This window comes from Solanum lycopersicum, chromosome 12 (assembly GCF_036512215.1).
Source record: "Solanum lycopersicum chromosome 12, SLM_r2.1".
Taxonomy (NCBI): Eukaryota; Viridiplantae; Streptophyta; class Magnoliopsida; order Solanales; family Solanaceae; genus Solanum; species Solanum lycopersicum.
Genome location: NC_090811.1, coordinates 16,696,465 through 16,709,874, shown reverse-complemented (window position 1 = coordinate 16,709,874; position 13,410 = coordinate 16,696,465). Strand labels below are relative to the sequence as shown.

Here is a 13,410-nt window from a genome sequence, read left to right as displayed (position 1 = left end):
GGGTAAATTGGTATCTATTGTAACGACCCTTTTGGTCGTTTTGAGAGTTAAAGCCTTGTGTTTCATAAAATATTTTTCGTTAGATTCTAAATGGGTATTTTAAACTATTTCATAATTATAATTATGAAATTAGTGGGGTAGTTTTAATAATTTATTTAGTTAGTGGTTAGAGAAAATAATATTAAAACTAATAGTGGAGCACTTTTACTATTTTTATATCAAGCAAATATAATAATTAGGGTACTAGAAAAATCATTAGAAGAAAGCAAAAGAAAGTAGGCGCACAGCGGGAGAAGAAAAACAATCGAAAAGAAGAACGGCGAACAGCATGTAAGCATTGATTGCCTCAATCGCTGCAATTGTTTATATGCATATATGTCATATTATCATTATTTTATTATTATTATTAATCATATTGTATTGCAAAGTTGAGGGAATGGGAATCAGAAGTGCAAATTCAATTTGCACTCTTTTTCTGCAGTCATATTATTATTATTATTATTTTATATAGGTGTCAAAGTTTGTTTATGTCTATTAATAGGTAATATTGACAATGTTACCGTAAGGTAATACAATAAGAATAATTTAAATTAGTACCACTTTGTGACAAGTTATTTAGGTTTTAATTACTTTTGTTCTTCTTTGTATAGTTATTTTATTATGATTCAATCTTGATATATTAAGATAGGTAATTAAATATTGAGTGTAGTATATTATTTGAATACCATTAAAGTTATGTTATTCAGAAAATTAATGACTTAACCTTAGGCTTAAATATAGGAAATAGGAGGCTTGACATATTAATTGAACTCAAGATAAGAAACTTGAATATAGATTTGTATTTGATGACTATTGGGTTTAGATTATACTTAATAGAGTAATGAAGTGCCTATAGAAGCGTTAACTTATAAATTATGCATGTTGCATAGACTGGAAAGGTTCGGAGGCATTGATGAAAGAAAAAGTATTGGAGAAGTAGCTTGCTTGACTTCGGTTCTTCGGTGGAGGTAGGTTATGGTTTTTATACTATTCGTAGTAAATTCTTAATAGCGAATGATATGTATGGGTAGTATTGTAAACCCTTCTATATGCTTAATTGTATGCTTGCATGAATGTGATTATGTAATTGTGATAAAATAAGCATGATGAAGCTATTGAATCCTAAATCTTGAGAAACCCTAATCTACTTTGTTAATGATGATGCCTTAGTGTAAAAGAAGGCTTGATGAACGAAAGTAGTGAGATTAGGGGATCGGGTGCCACGTTCCGGTACCAGGATAGTATATGAGGATCGGAGTGTCACGTTCTGACACCAGGATAGTATATGGATCGGGTGCCACGTTCCGGTACCAGGATAGTATATGAGGATCGGAGTGTCACGTTCCGACACCAGGATAGTATATGGATCGGGTGCCACGTTCCGATACCAGGATAGTATATTATGGATCGGGTGCCACGTTCCGGTACCAGGATAGAATATGGATCGGGTGTCACGTTCCGACACCAGGATAGAATGAGGATCGGAGTGTCACGTTCCGACACCAGGATAGTATATGAGGAGCGGAGTGTCACGTACCGACACGAGAGGAATAAAGATAATGGATCTTGAAAGATGTTAATATACTCAATCTAATGAACCTAATTCCCAAATGAGTATGATGAGGAGGCGTGAGTCCTCATTGATGTGCTTGGTGTTGTTACCAAGGGTTATGGTAATTGTAAATGCTGCATGCTAAGGATATTAGTTGATTTTATGATGTTATCTGATATATATACGATTTTCTATTTTGAGTTGGCCGATGATACCTACTCAGTACTTGTGTTTTGTACTGACCCCTACTTGTATGTTTTCTTGTTCATTGTGGAGTGTAGCAAACGTACCATCATCTTCAACTCAACCGCAACTCTAGCCAGTCTTCATTACACCGGATTTCAGGGTGAGCTAATGCTTCTAGCTTGGAATGGGTCTTCTTCTTCGTGTCTTGATGCCTTGAAGTTCCGGCATGGACTAGCTTTTCATTTATTTTAGCTTCTTAGATACTCTTAGATTTAGTAATTTGAGATAGATGTTCTTGTGATGATGACTTCCAGATTTTGGGAATAATAATAGTTGTTGAGTTTTTAGAAGTTATTGAATTGGTTTTTATTAATGAGTTTAAGTCTTCCGCATTACTTTCTGATGATATTATATTAAAATGTTAAGGTTTAGATTGGTTGGTTCGCTCACATAGGAGGGTAAGTGTGGGTGCCAGTCGCGGCCCGATTTGGGTCATGACAGCAAGAATTTAAAACTTTCTTCATACACGAAGAACTCTTCCCATAATCATTACACAAATGGAAGACTTTCATTTAAAAACATTAAACCTTTACAACATCTCCTTGAACCATCTAAACTTTGGAGTATATAATACTTGGGACTAAGCCCATATAAGACATAAAATAAAGACTAAGACATAAGGGAACACATGTGGATATTGTCCTCGAATCGATGAGGACTCACCAATACTTCATCTTCAACCCTTGGAAACCTATCCATCCTCCACGGCACATCAAAACTTCCAATTCCCTACACTTTAGTCAAAAAGGGAAACAAAAGGATTAACAAATTAGATGCACTAAGTATGGAAGTCATGCAAGAACAATGAAAAAGGGACATTTACTAAATAACATGCTTTAAATGAATTTTTATTAAAACAACATACTATAATCATAAGAAGAACATTTAACAACTTAGAAACACATAAGAAATTATTTAAACAATTAATCACATTTTTAGGAAAATATCACAGTGAACTTCTTCACTGTTACAATGAAGTTTCTCAACTTCGCTTTGAACACCTTCTAGCATATAAATCCCGTCACTAAGGGCTAACCTAAAACTCACTTAAGTAAGACAAAGAGAGACCACCCATACACCCTCTCTAGGCACACTTAAATGATCCTTAAGGCCGTACAGTGAACTTCTTCACTGTTATAGTGAAGTTTCTCAACTTCACTTCGAACACCTTCTAGCATATAAATACCCTCACTAAGGGCTATCCTAAGACTCACTTAAGTAAGACAAAGATAGTCCGCCCATACACCATCTCTAGGCACACTTAAATGATCCTTAAGGCCATGTATAATGAGGTACATACACTTACAACACATCAAGCACATAGACATGAGATCCTCCTACCAAAGGTGATTCTAAGGTTCACTTGAGTAAATTGTGAAGCGACCGCCCGTACAATCCCTTACACAAGTGAGTTGTGAAGTGACCACCCATACAATCCCTTACACACACACACATCATTGCAATTCCTAAGTATAAGATATGAACATCGAGAAATACGATAATTTAAGTGTGAAAAGGAGAGAGTTGAATATGATATTATATACAATTAGAATTCACAGATAGATATGTTCGATGTAAAAGAATGCATGAGATCCCTATGTTTCATACGGTTTATCGAAGGAATATATTACATCAAGCGATAACATTTATCGAATGCACCCAATGAGTTTATTATCTGCCAGCAACTAAAACACAACCTTAGCCTAAAATTTTATATAAAAATGTACAAATGCATGCTTCAAAATATTCTCAGCTCCCATCGGAAAAGGTATCACTGCCATCTACAACTTTGGAGAGAGAGAAAGGAGCGATGGAAACATTGAATGTCCGTGAGCCTACTTTGTCAATATGCTTCATCTCGAAGTCACCCTCCTGTATAGTAACAGACAATCATAATTCACACATAATGCATTTTAGAAATGCAAGAAACAAAGAAATGAAGGAAGGAACACCACATCTTGGGTGCTTTGAGAAATACAAATTGATTGGGTTTTGTAGGCTTACATATATATGTTATATAGTTATGTAGTTACATATATATGTTATGTAGTTATATAAAGTATGAGAATGTTCAGCTATTAAACGAATGAGATGTCTAATGAATACAATATTAGGCATTTATAAAGAACTAAATGTACCAACATTAGTTCAATAACTACAATTTATCAAAATATATACTATATGTCATAATATACATTTATTGGCCTTATCTAGCCCCGAATCCTAAAAGTTAGTCCGACCTCTAGATCCGCAATCCTATTGGGTGGGTCTGGGCAACATAGCCTAGAAGGTAAGAATTATTCCTGAAACAGAACGATTGACACGTATTGACTGCACATGAAGGAAAAAATGAAGACACAGAGACCTTGCAAGTTTTGTCGCCATCAAAGCCCAACCAGGAAATTCATTTTTTATTTGCCAGAAAATAACAAGGATCTAATAGTATACCCTCCGAAATATTAGGAGTATCAGTCTATTAGAAATCAAAGGACAAAATTGAGTAGATTCTACTAGTTTTTAACTACTTGGCACCTCAGAAAACCCTTCACTTTAACATCTCTCATTCCAAATTAAATCCTGATAACTATGCAATTGAATTTTTTCTCTTCCCTAGTCCAAATATGATCTTCAATTTGAACAAGCGTATCAAATAAAACTTAATTCAGAAAAAGCAAACATGAAAATTAGTGTAGGTAAGCTATGTAAAGCTAATATGACAATCAACTATTTGTGAAGAAAATAGTTTGAAAATTCAGCAGTTAGCAATTATTCTACAAAATGCATAGCAGGTCCTAATTTGATAAGATAGAATGTACTAAATTCATATTCTTATTGTTTTCTCACTGTTAAATCCTCCTCTAGAGTTGAAGAGAATGAAGAGAAGAGTGTGTGCGCGGGTGCGTGCATTTGTCGTAGGATAAGCAAATTATGACTTTCTTATTCCTCTTGAAGACCTATAAAAGGGAGTACATGTCAAGTATCAGGTTTTTAGTCATGTCTTCAATATTCTGTATGTACAATGCAACCTTGATAGTAAAATTTCATTTCAGCTGGAGATTACATTCAGATGTTTGTGGCAGTGTAAGTGATCAAATGGTAGTAACTAATACCAGGGGAGATAACACAGTGTTCTACTACTATTAATGGGTTACTTCAAGTGTGTGTGTGGAATAGATAAAGCATGCACAAGTGCTTACCTGAGTTCAACTAAAATAGTTCCAATTTGTTCCATTTGTATTATTAGATATACGACTCTATAATAAGTTGTAAGAATCGTACAGCTACACTTGAGGGCATAATCTAAACCTTTGAAAACTGTTATCCTTCATTACTTTATTTTCCTTGAATTTTAGGGGGTAAAACGCCCTCTAAGAAATTAGAGCCCAGAGTCATACAGTCACATCACAATGATATCTTTGTGAGTGGGTGCAATTACATATTGATCTCAACATTAAAATGCCACATAAAAACGAAAATGAGGAAGAAGTAGCATTTCATGAAGGAAAGATCAGGGAAAACAAATTAGTTTCTTACCATTCTTCCACTTGGAGTTCCTAATGGGCATGCAGATGAGTATTCAAAAGTAGTGTTGGGAAGTACCACTGGTTGTTCACCAATTACACCAATTCCCCTAACAGAATAAATGATGACAATGTTTAGCCCAAATTTAAAAATCAAAAAATCAAATGGCCACCTAATGGACTGATGACAACATAAGGTAAAAAAAATAGGACATGCATAAATTTAACATAAACAATATTGTCTACCATAACTATGCCAAAACAGCAAAGTTAGCAACTCACCAGACATTTTCCGTTTTTCCATTCGCATCAGTGATGATCCAGTGCCTTCTAAGAAGTTGAACAGGACGATCTGAGTTGTTGGTAATTCTTATTCTATAAGCAAAAAAATAAAGGCCTTTTGAAGGTTGACTTCGACCTTCGATGTACACACTTCTAACTTGAACCCTGATTCCCTAGACAAAGCAATGTTGAGTTGATATTTCAGACATGTTATTCAAGTAACAATGATGTTGATGTTATTACATGGCATTGCTAGATTAGGTCACATAGGCTCGAATGAATATGTTGGCAAAAAAAGGGCATTTAGGTTCTTTCACCAAAATTGAAATGCCAACTTGTGAAAATTGTCTTGCTGGAAAAATTACATGTAAACCATTTGAAAAGGCAAGAAAATTGAGTTCCCACTTCAATAAATTCATTATGATATTTGTGGTCCAATGAATGTAAGGTCAAGGTCTTGTGCTACATATTTCATTACATTTATTGATGATTTTACGCGTTTTGATATGTCTATTTGATTTCACATAAATCTGAAGCACTTGAGTGCTGTAAAGATATTTGAATGAAGTTGAAAATCAATTAGATAAAAGCATAAAAGCTTTAAGAATCGATCGAGAACGTGAATATTTGTCAAAACAATTTGAAGAATTATGTACTGAAAAAGGTATTATCAGACAGTTAACTACTCCTTATACACCTCAACAAATGCATTATTGACTTCGGCTTAGATATTGAACAAAGTTCCTTTTAAGACAGTGTCTTCCACTCCTTTTAAACTTTGGACTGGTCATAAAACAAACCTGAATGATCTACGACCGTGGGGTTCTGCGCTTATATTGAAGATCGTTATGGTGAGTTTGGTAAATTAAGTCCAAAAGGAAAGAAATCTATCTTTACAAGGTACTCTGAATGTTCTAAACGATATGTGTTCATCGATGAACTGGAGGATGGAAGTATTACTGAAATTGTATCACGAGATGTCAAATTTTTGGAAAATGATTTTACCAAAAAGGGTGAAATATGTGAAGTTGAGCCTCTGTACGAAATGTTGAATACAGAAGATCAGGAAATGTTGTCAAACATACTTGATAATTCAACGGATCAAGAAATGATTTCTGGTCCGAGTGGAAATTATGAATCTCAAAATCCTAGAGAGGAGTCTAAACTTCAAATACGTAAGAGTACAAGAAAATATGCACCTAAATGATCGTATGAGATTGAGGATTATGTTTTCCTGGTACCTCTCACAGGATTGGATGAACCTAATTCTGTAACTGAGGCCTTATCAAGACCTAAAAAGGAAGAATGGTTAAAAGCAACGTAAGAAGAATTAGAGTCCATGAAAACTAACAAAGTTTGGGATCTAGTTGACCTTCCTAAGGAACGTAAAGCTATTGGGAATAAATGGATTTTTAAAGTTAAACGTAAATCGGATGGGTCAATAGAAAGACATAAAACACGATTGGTTGCACAAGGTTTTACTCAAGAAGTTTGGAATAGACTATGAGGAAACTTTTTCACCAGTTGTGAAGTTTACATCCATACGATTACTTTTAGCTATAGTTGCATGTTTAGATCTAGAATTACACCAAATGGATGTGAAGACAACTTTTCTTAATGGAGAATTGAACAAAGAAATTTACATGGAACAACCAATTGGTTTTGTTGTTAAAGGTTAAGAAAAGAAAGTTTGTAAATTGAAAAGATCAATTCATGGCTAAAGCAATCTTCAATGCAGTGGTATATGATATTTCTTAAGGAGGTGATGTCATTTGATTTCACCATGATCGATGAAGACCATTGCATCTATGTGAAAAATTCCAATGAAAAGTTTTTAATTCTTTCTCTTTACATAGATGATATTTTATTAGCTGGAAATAATTTCGAGCATGTGAAAACTATCAAGTCAAGGCTTTCAAAATCATTTGATATGAAAGATATGGGTAAAACGGAATATATATTGGGTATTAAGATCCAAAGAGAACTTTTTAATAAATTTTTAAGTTTATCCCAAGAAACATATGTAAAGAAAATATTGAAACGTTTTTAAATGAATAGTTGCAAATCCATGGATACTCCTGTAGCAAGGGGTGAAACTTTAAGCCTTGAAATGTGTCCAAAGACTGAAAATGAAAAGGAAGACATGTCTCGACTTCCTTATTCTAGTGTAGTCGAGAGTTTGATGTATGCTATGATGTGTACTCGCCCAAACAATTGTTATGTCATAAGTCTAGTTAGCAGGTATCAATCCAATCCTCGAAGAGATCATTGGAAAACAGTAAAGAGAATATTCAAATACCTGAAGGGAACTGCAGATCATACACTGTGTTACAATGGATCTGATTTATTCATAAGAGGTTATATCAATGTTGATAGAAAATCAATATTAAGTTATGCTTTCTTACTAAATGGAGGTGCAATTTCATGGAAAAATAAGAAGCAAACTTGCACAGCTCTTTCAACAATAGAATCTGAATTTGTGGCTTGTGCATATGCTATACAAGAAGTTGTTTGGTTAAGAGATTCTTTACGCATTTGAGTATTGCAAAGAGTTCTAAGGGTCCCATGATTCTATATTATGATAGTCAAGCAGCTATCGCATATACAAAGGATCCTAAGTATCATAGCAAAACCAAACACATCGACATCAAGTATAACTTTGTAAGAGACATAGTGGCAAATAAAGAAATAACTTTGCAATACATTCATACACGTGAAATGATAGTTGATCCTTTTACGAAGGCAATCATTAGAGACTTATTTGAAAAACATGTTAAGGCTCTAGGTTTGCGTAAAGTATGATGATATTTCAGTATTGTAAAATGAATTGATTGTTACAATATTCTCTTCTATATATAAAACAGTTGAATTTATGTTCAAATATTGTATAAATGTGATATTTGATTAGAAATAAAGTGTGTCGAACAAGTAGCAAGATTGACTCTCTCACACGAGCAATCACCTCTTACGTCGAGAAACATGAAGAGATGAGTTTCACCACCATATTATGACTTGTTTAATGAAAAACCTTAAAGTCGATGTTTTTGAAAAACCTTAAAGTCAAACTCTTGATACTCACAGGTCACACAAACTATTTGTTGTATGAATTGTGTTTTTAGTTGATATTGTATTAGCTTGGGTCTTGTCCACCATGTGCGAAGTGGGAGATGTAAGTTTAGGATCGTGGGTCGCCCATGTGGGCCGACCCGACCCGACACAAGAGATTATTGATATAGTTCTTATTTCCTATTTGAAAAAAAGGGGAGGGGTAGGGTGGGTGGGGACAATTATTAAAGTGATAACCTCCCAATCCTCTAATTAAAAAGAAATATTATTTTTCAGATAAGGGAATGAGAAAAAACATAAACAAAACAAATACAAAAAACAACAAAAACACAGATCTGGAAAAAGGAGAAATTTTTTCTGCCAGATACATTTAGTTTGTGAATCAATCTTTGATTCCTAGTAGGAGTTTGGTTACTTCATCCTTCTTTCTAGAATTTAATTTTGTGCCCACCTTAACTATGAAATTTGATTCTACCAGTGCCACAAAGCCCTTTACTGATAGTTCTCAATACCCCAACTCCAAAAGGTTCAGTGACTTTCTGTGCATCAGGGGCTCAACTCACCATACTATGCCATGATCACGTTCTTCATGAGGACATTTTCCTCTGCATTATATCTTCATCAGAAGACAGTTGTTTGATAGTCTTATATTTCTGATTCTCAATCCACCCACTTCACCAAACATTACCCCTCCCCTTCTTTGCAGTCATGCCATAGAAATTTTCTCCTTAGCTTGTAAAATTTGTCACAATTATGGATGAACTAGTTCTAAGAACGTGCATTTGCACATTTGTACTCTAGATATTATAATTATAAAATTTATACATTATATTTTACTCCTTTGTTCTTATTTATATGTTACCATTTTTATTTAAGTGCATTAAGAAATTAATTTAGTTGAATATTCTACCCTTGTTTATTTATTTTTGAAGTCAACATTTTAATCAATGAATTCGAATTATTTTATTTTGATTAATTAATTTGACAAATAAACATGAATTATTCACTTGATTTTTCTATCTTGGTCAAATATACATTTTCTAGACTACTAACTCACAAGCAGTGGCGGACCCAGAATTTTTGTTCAGGGGTTCGAAAAATAAAAGTGTAAAGTGTAAATAAGTCTTTCGAAATGGAACCCTTGAATTTTTTTGGGTTTAAAACCACAGTTTTAGCACATTTTTAAAATAAAAATAAAGCAAAAAAAATCTTGAAATACATAATTGATGTTATTATAAGAAAAATAAATTGAAACTAAAAAAGGAAAATAAATAGATGTTGTCACAAGGATTCGAACTAGGGACGGTCCAACCCAATATTCAGGGGTCTTGCAACTGAGCCATCTATTTTTATTTGTTATTGAGGGTTCAAAATATATACATCAACAGAAACACAGAAAATTTACCTTATACATATCGTGTATTTTTTTGCGGAGGAGGTTCGGGTGAACCCCCTGGACCCAATGTGGGTCGTCCTGCTCACAAGGGTAAAATAGAAAGAATATTGTAATTTATGTATTGATTTTATGAAATAACAAATATTATAGACCAACTATTTATAAGAAAGATGGCATATAAAAAGGAATCAACGGAGTAAAAGTTTTGAGTTGTAAAATGGGAATATTAGCAACACAGAAAACTTTAACTTCTCGAACTAAAAGTTTCTCCTCTTGCAGGTTGTTACATTTTTATCCAACATCATTACTATATGTTTTTTCTCTTTAGTACTGTTATGCCTCTTTCATTTCACAAAAAATAAATTTTATATAATTCATATTTAAGTTATTGACTTTACAGCATTTATGTTGTTTACATGAATTTTAATTTTATTGATAAAGCAAATTTACTTTAGAATTGATATTTTTCTTTGATAAGGAAAAGATCAATTATAACTTTAGAATTCAGAAATATTCTTCAATTTTAGAATGTATATTAAAATGCACGTATCATAATGATCATTTTGATATTTCAACTTTCAAGACAACTCTTCTAAGACAAATATTTGATATTTGTTTTTGTGTATTTATAATTAAGGAATGTTCAATTTTAGGAGGATACAAAAGTCCAACAATATTTTTAAGAATATTTTCGTCTATTGACATTTTACTTTCCATGCTGTGCATTATTCACCTTGTCATTTTTCTTGTTTCTTACACATAATTGAATGTGAAGATGAGCAATTCAAATTATGTTTGCATCTTTTGTAGTCCAATATGGTTGATATATGCTGTTAGATTTTTGCTTGTGTATATACGATTGAAAAGACAAGTAACTTCAGCCTATAATGTTTATCATTATATTAGCTGATAATCATTTTTATTTGTGTATATGATTGAAAAGACGAGCAACTTCAGTTGATAATATTTATACTATAATCCCTCCATTTCATATTAATTTAATTTTTGAGGCATTTTTCACTTTCAAATTAATTTAATTATTCAGTTTTCAAGACTACTTTTAGAGTATCTTCTTAATTTTACCATTCATTAGTTAATATTGAAATTAGTGCTTAATTAACATATAGTTATTTTAACATAAATTTGAGAATAATTAGTAAGGGTAAAAATGAAAACCATGTTGAATTTATGTCTTAATCTACTTTGCTTAAAGGGTGTGAGACAACTCAAAAATTAAATTAATATGGAATGGATCGAGTGAGTATTAGTTAATAGTTTTTTAAAAAAAATTCCAAGTAACTTGTTAGTGTTTATATCTTCTTCTAGGTTCCTAGCTTCTTCCATAATCAAAGCCCGGAGAAGGAAGAAATAAGAACACTATTGAGCATGTTGTCAAAAAATCAGAATAGAGTTATTAATAGTGATTGGATTGATTATCTTCATGCATAAGAATTCTAGATTACCTAATAGAAAAGATACGGTACTCCAAACACATGTTAAAAAGTGATAAAGTTAGTATAAGTAAATAAGGAGGTTAAAAAAAAGGAAGAAAATAAACAAGGGACAAGGTTGCAAGTTCCCGAAGATACTCATTTACTATGTAAACAATCAATTCTGGGTTGTACATATTCATCGAATATGATCAAAGGCCTCCTGATAGAAACTTGCAATAGTAATGCTAAGTCCATTTAAATGATTTGATCTAAATATAGTTCCAATTTAGTGATATGATCAAATTAGTTTGCTCTTCAATTCCCAATCAAATCTAGTTTCCTCAAATCATTTAATACGTATTTTGGCAAAATCAGGTGCACTAATCTAGATAAGTAGCTACATCAACCAACGATTTTTAGGAGAAGAAACAATATCGGTAAAGCATAATCAAATGATATAATTTTTTTGCAGATTATAAGGTGATAAAAAAGAATATCAAAAGGCTATAAAGGTAAAAGATAAATGAGCAAAAATTAAAGAGAAGAGAAGAAAAAGTGTAGTACATTGAACAAAAATAGATCACATTCATGCGTAGAAGTTATTATTTACCTTTATTAAGAATTAAGATTCCTATTTTTAATAATGAAGGGAAAGGTGAACGTCTACCTTCTTCTAACTGAATATATTTATTTTTTTATAAGAATGTGCATTTACATCTTTGTACAATTTCCTTTTTGAAGTAATATCTAGTTAAATGATATTATAGTAAGTTAGTAACTCAACTTAATAAGGTTATTTTTATAATCCAACATTTAACTTTATAAACTTTAACTATACATTATGTTGATATATAATATAATAAATATGATTAGTACATAGTGGTATAATAGTATAATAATATGATATGATTATTATTTAATATTTAATTAATTAGTTGATTTGTGGCATTTAAATTAAGAGTAGAGGTATAATGGTAATCCAACTTTCAAGGTTGAAGCTTCCCACCTAACCTATAATAATATATGATATATGATCAGGAAACAAGGGCATCACATTTATAAGAAACGAATCTAGCATAGAGTTGATCAAAGTAAAGTTTCCCTCAAGTGATAAGTATTGGGCTTTCCACCATGCTAGCTTCTTCTCAGCTTTTCCTAGTATACCATTCCAGATCTCGAGTGTCTTATGTTTCCTACCTAATGGCATGCCAAGATAAATTGTTGGCAAATTCTCCACTACGCAGCCTAGTGTGCTTGCAGGTTCTTGAATATGAGGGACTTCTTTGACAGGGAATAGACAGCTTTTACTCCAGTTAACCCTCAACCCAGCAACAACTTCAAAGACTATCAACATTAATCTAATATAACAGATCTGTTCAGCCTTCGGTTCACAAAAGATGACAGCATCATTTGCATCAAGAAGATGGGTAATATCCATTTCCTCCCCACCTCTTCCACTAATTTGAAATCCCTTAACCATCTGTTAGCAGTGCAACTATCATCATGCCATCAAAACCTTTCATTGCCAGAATAAACAGGAAATGAGATAGAGCATCACCCTGTCTCAACCCCCTCTCACATGGAGAGTAAAAAATCCACAGGTTCTCAATTTACAAGAACAGAGAATCTTACGGTTTTAATACAACACACAATCTAGGTCAACCAATTACTGTCAAATCCCATCTGTCTAAGGATACCTTATAAGAATTTCAAAACTACATGGCCATAGGCTTTCTGAATATCAAGTTTGCACATTACCCCAGGTTCCATACCTCTCAAACTTGAATCTACTCATTCACTGGCTATAAGTGAAGCATCAATAACCTGTCTCCCTTTAATGAAATCCATATGATGTTTGTTTATCACTTTACTCAC

The 13,410-nt window shown here is 32.8% G+C and overlaps 2 protein-coding genes across 8 annotated transcripts in view; one reads left to right on the top strand and one right to left on the bottom strand.

The window, feature by feature from the left end:
• The first annotated feature begins 246 nt into the window (after positions 1–246).
• The window catches only part of LOC138340752 (uncharacterized), a 27,599-nt gene continuing 14,435 nt past the window's right edge, over positions 247–13,410 (top strand). For 2 of the 3 annotated variants that reach the window (XR_011213526.1, XM_069292853.1), the window contains exons 1-2: positions 247–330; positions 930–1,007. The gene's annotated coding sequence lies outside the window, so the exon portion shown is untranslated. Of the gene's footprint in view, positions 331–929; positions 1,008–1,872; positions 2,086–13,410 lie in introns of those variants that run through there. The other variant, XR_011213525.1, reaches the window with a different exon arrangement.
• Positions 2,327–13,410, bottom strand: part of LOC101252057 (uncharacterized) — a 16,062-nt gene continuing 4,978 nt past the window's right edge. The window contains exons 4-7 of one of the 5 annotated variants that reach the window (XM_069292851.1): positions 10,112–10,180; positions 5,641–5,813; positions 5,372–5,468; positions 2,327–2,571 (exon numbers count right to left, since the gene is read on the bottom strand). In XM_069292851.1, the coding sequence (XP_069148952.1) occupies positions 2,497–2,571; positions 5,372–5,468; positions 5,641–5,813; positions 10,112–10,180 (414 nt within the window). In that variant the 3' untranslated portion in view covers positions 2,327–2,496. Of the gene's footprint in view, positions 2,572–3,358; positions 3,710–4,527; positions 4,792–5,371; positions 5,469–5,640; positions 5,814–10,111; positions 10,181–13,410 lie in introns of those variants that run through there. The other 4 variants (XM_004251972.4, XM_026028777.2, XM_004251974.4 and 1 more) reach the window with 4 other exon arrangements.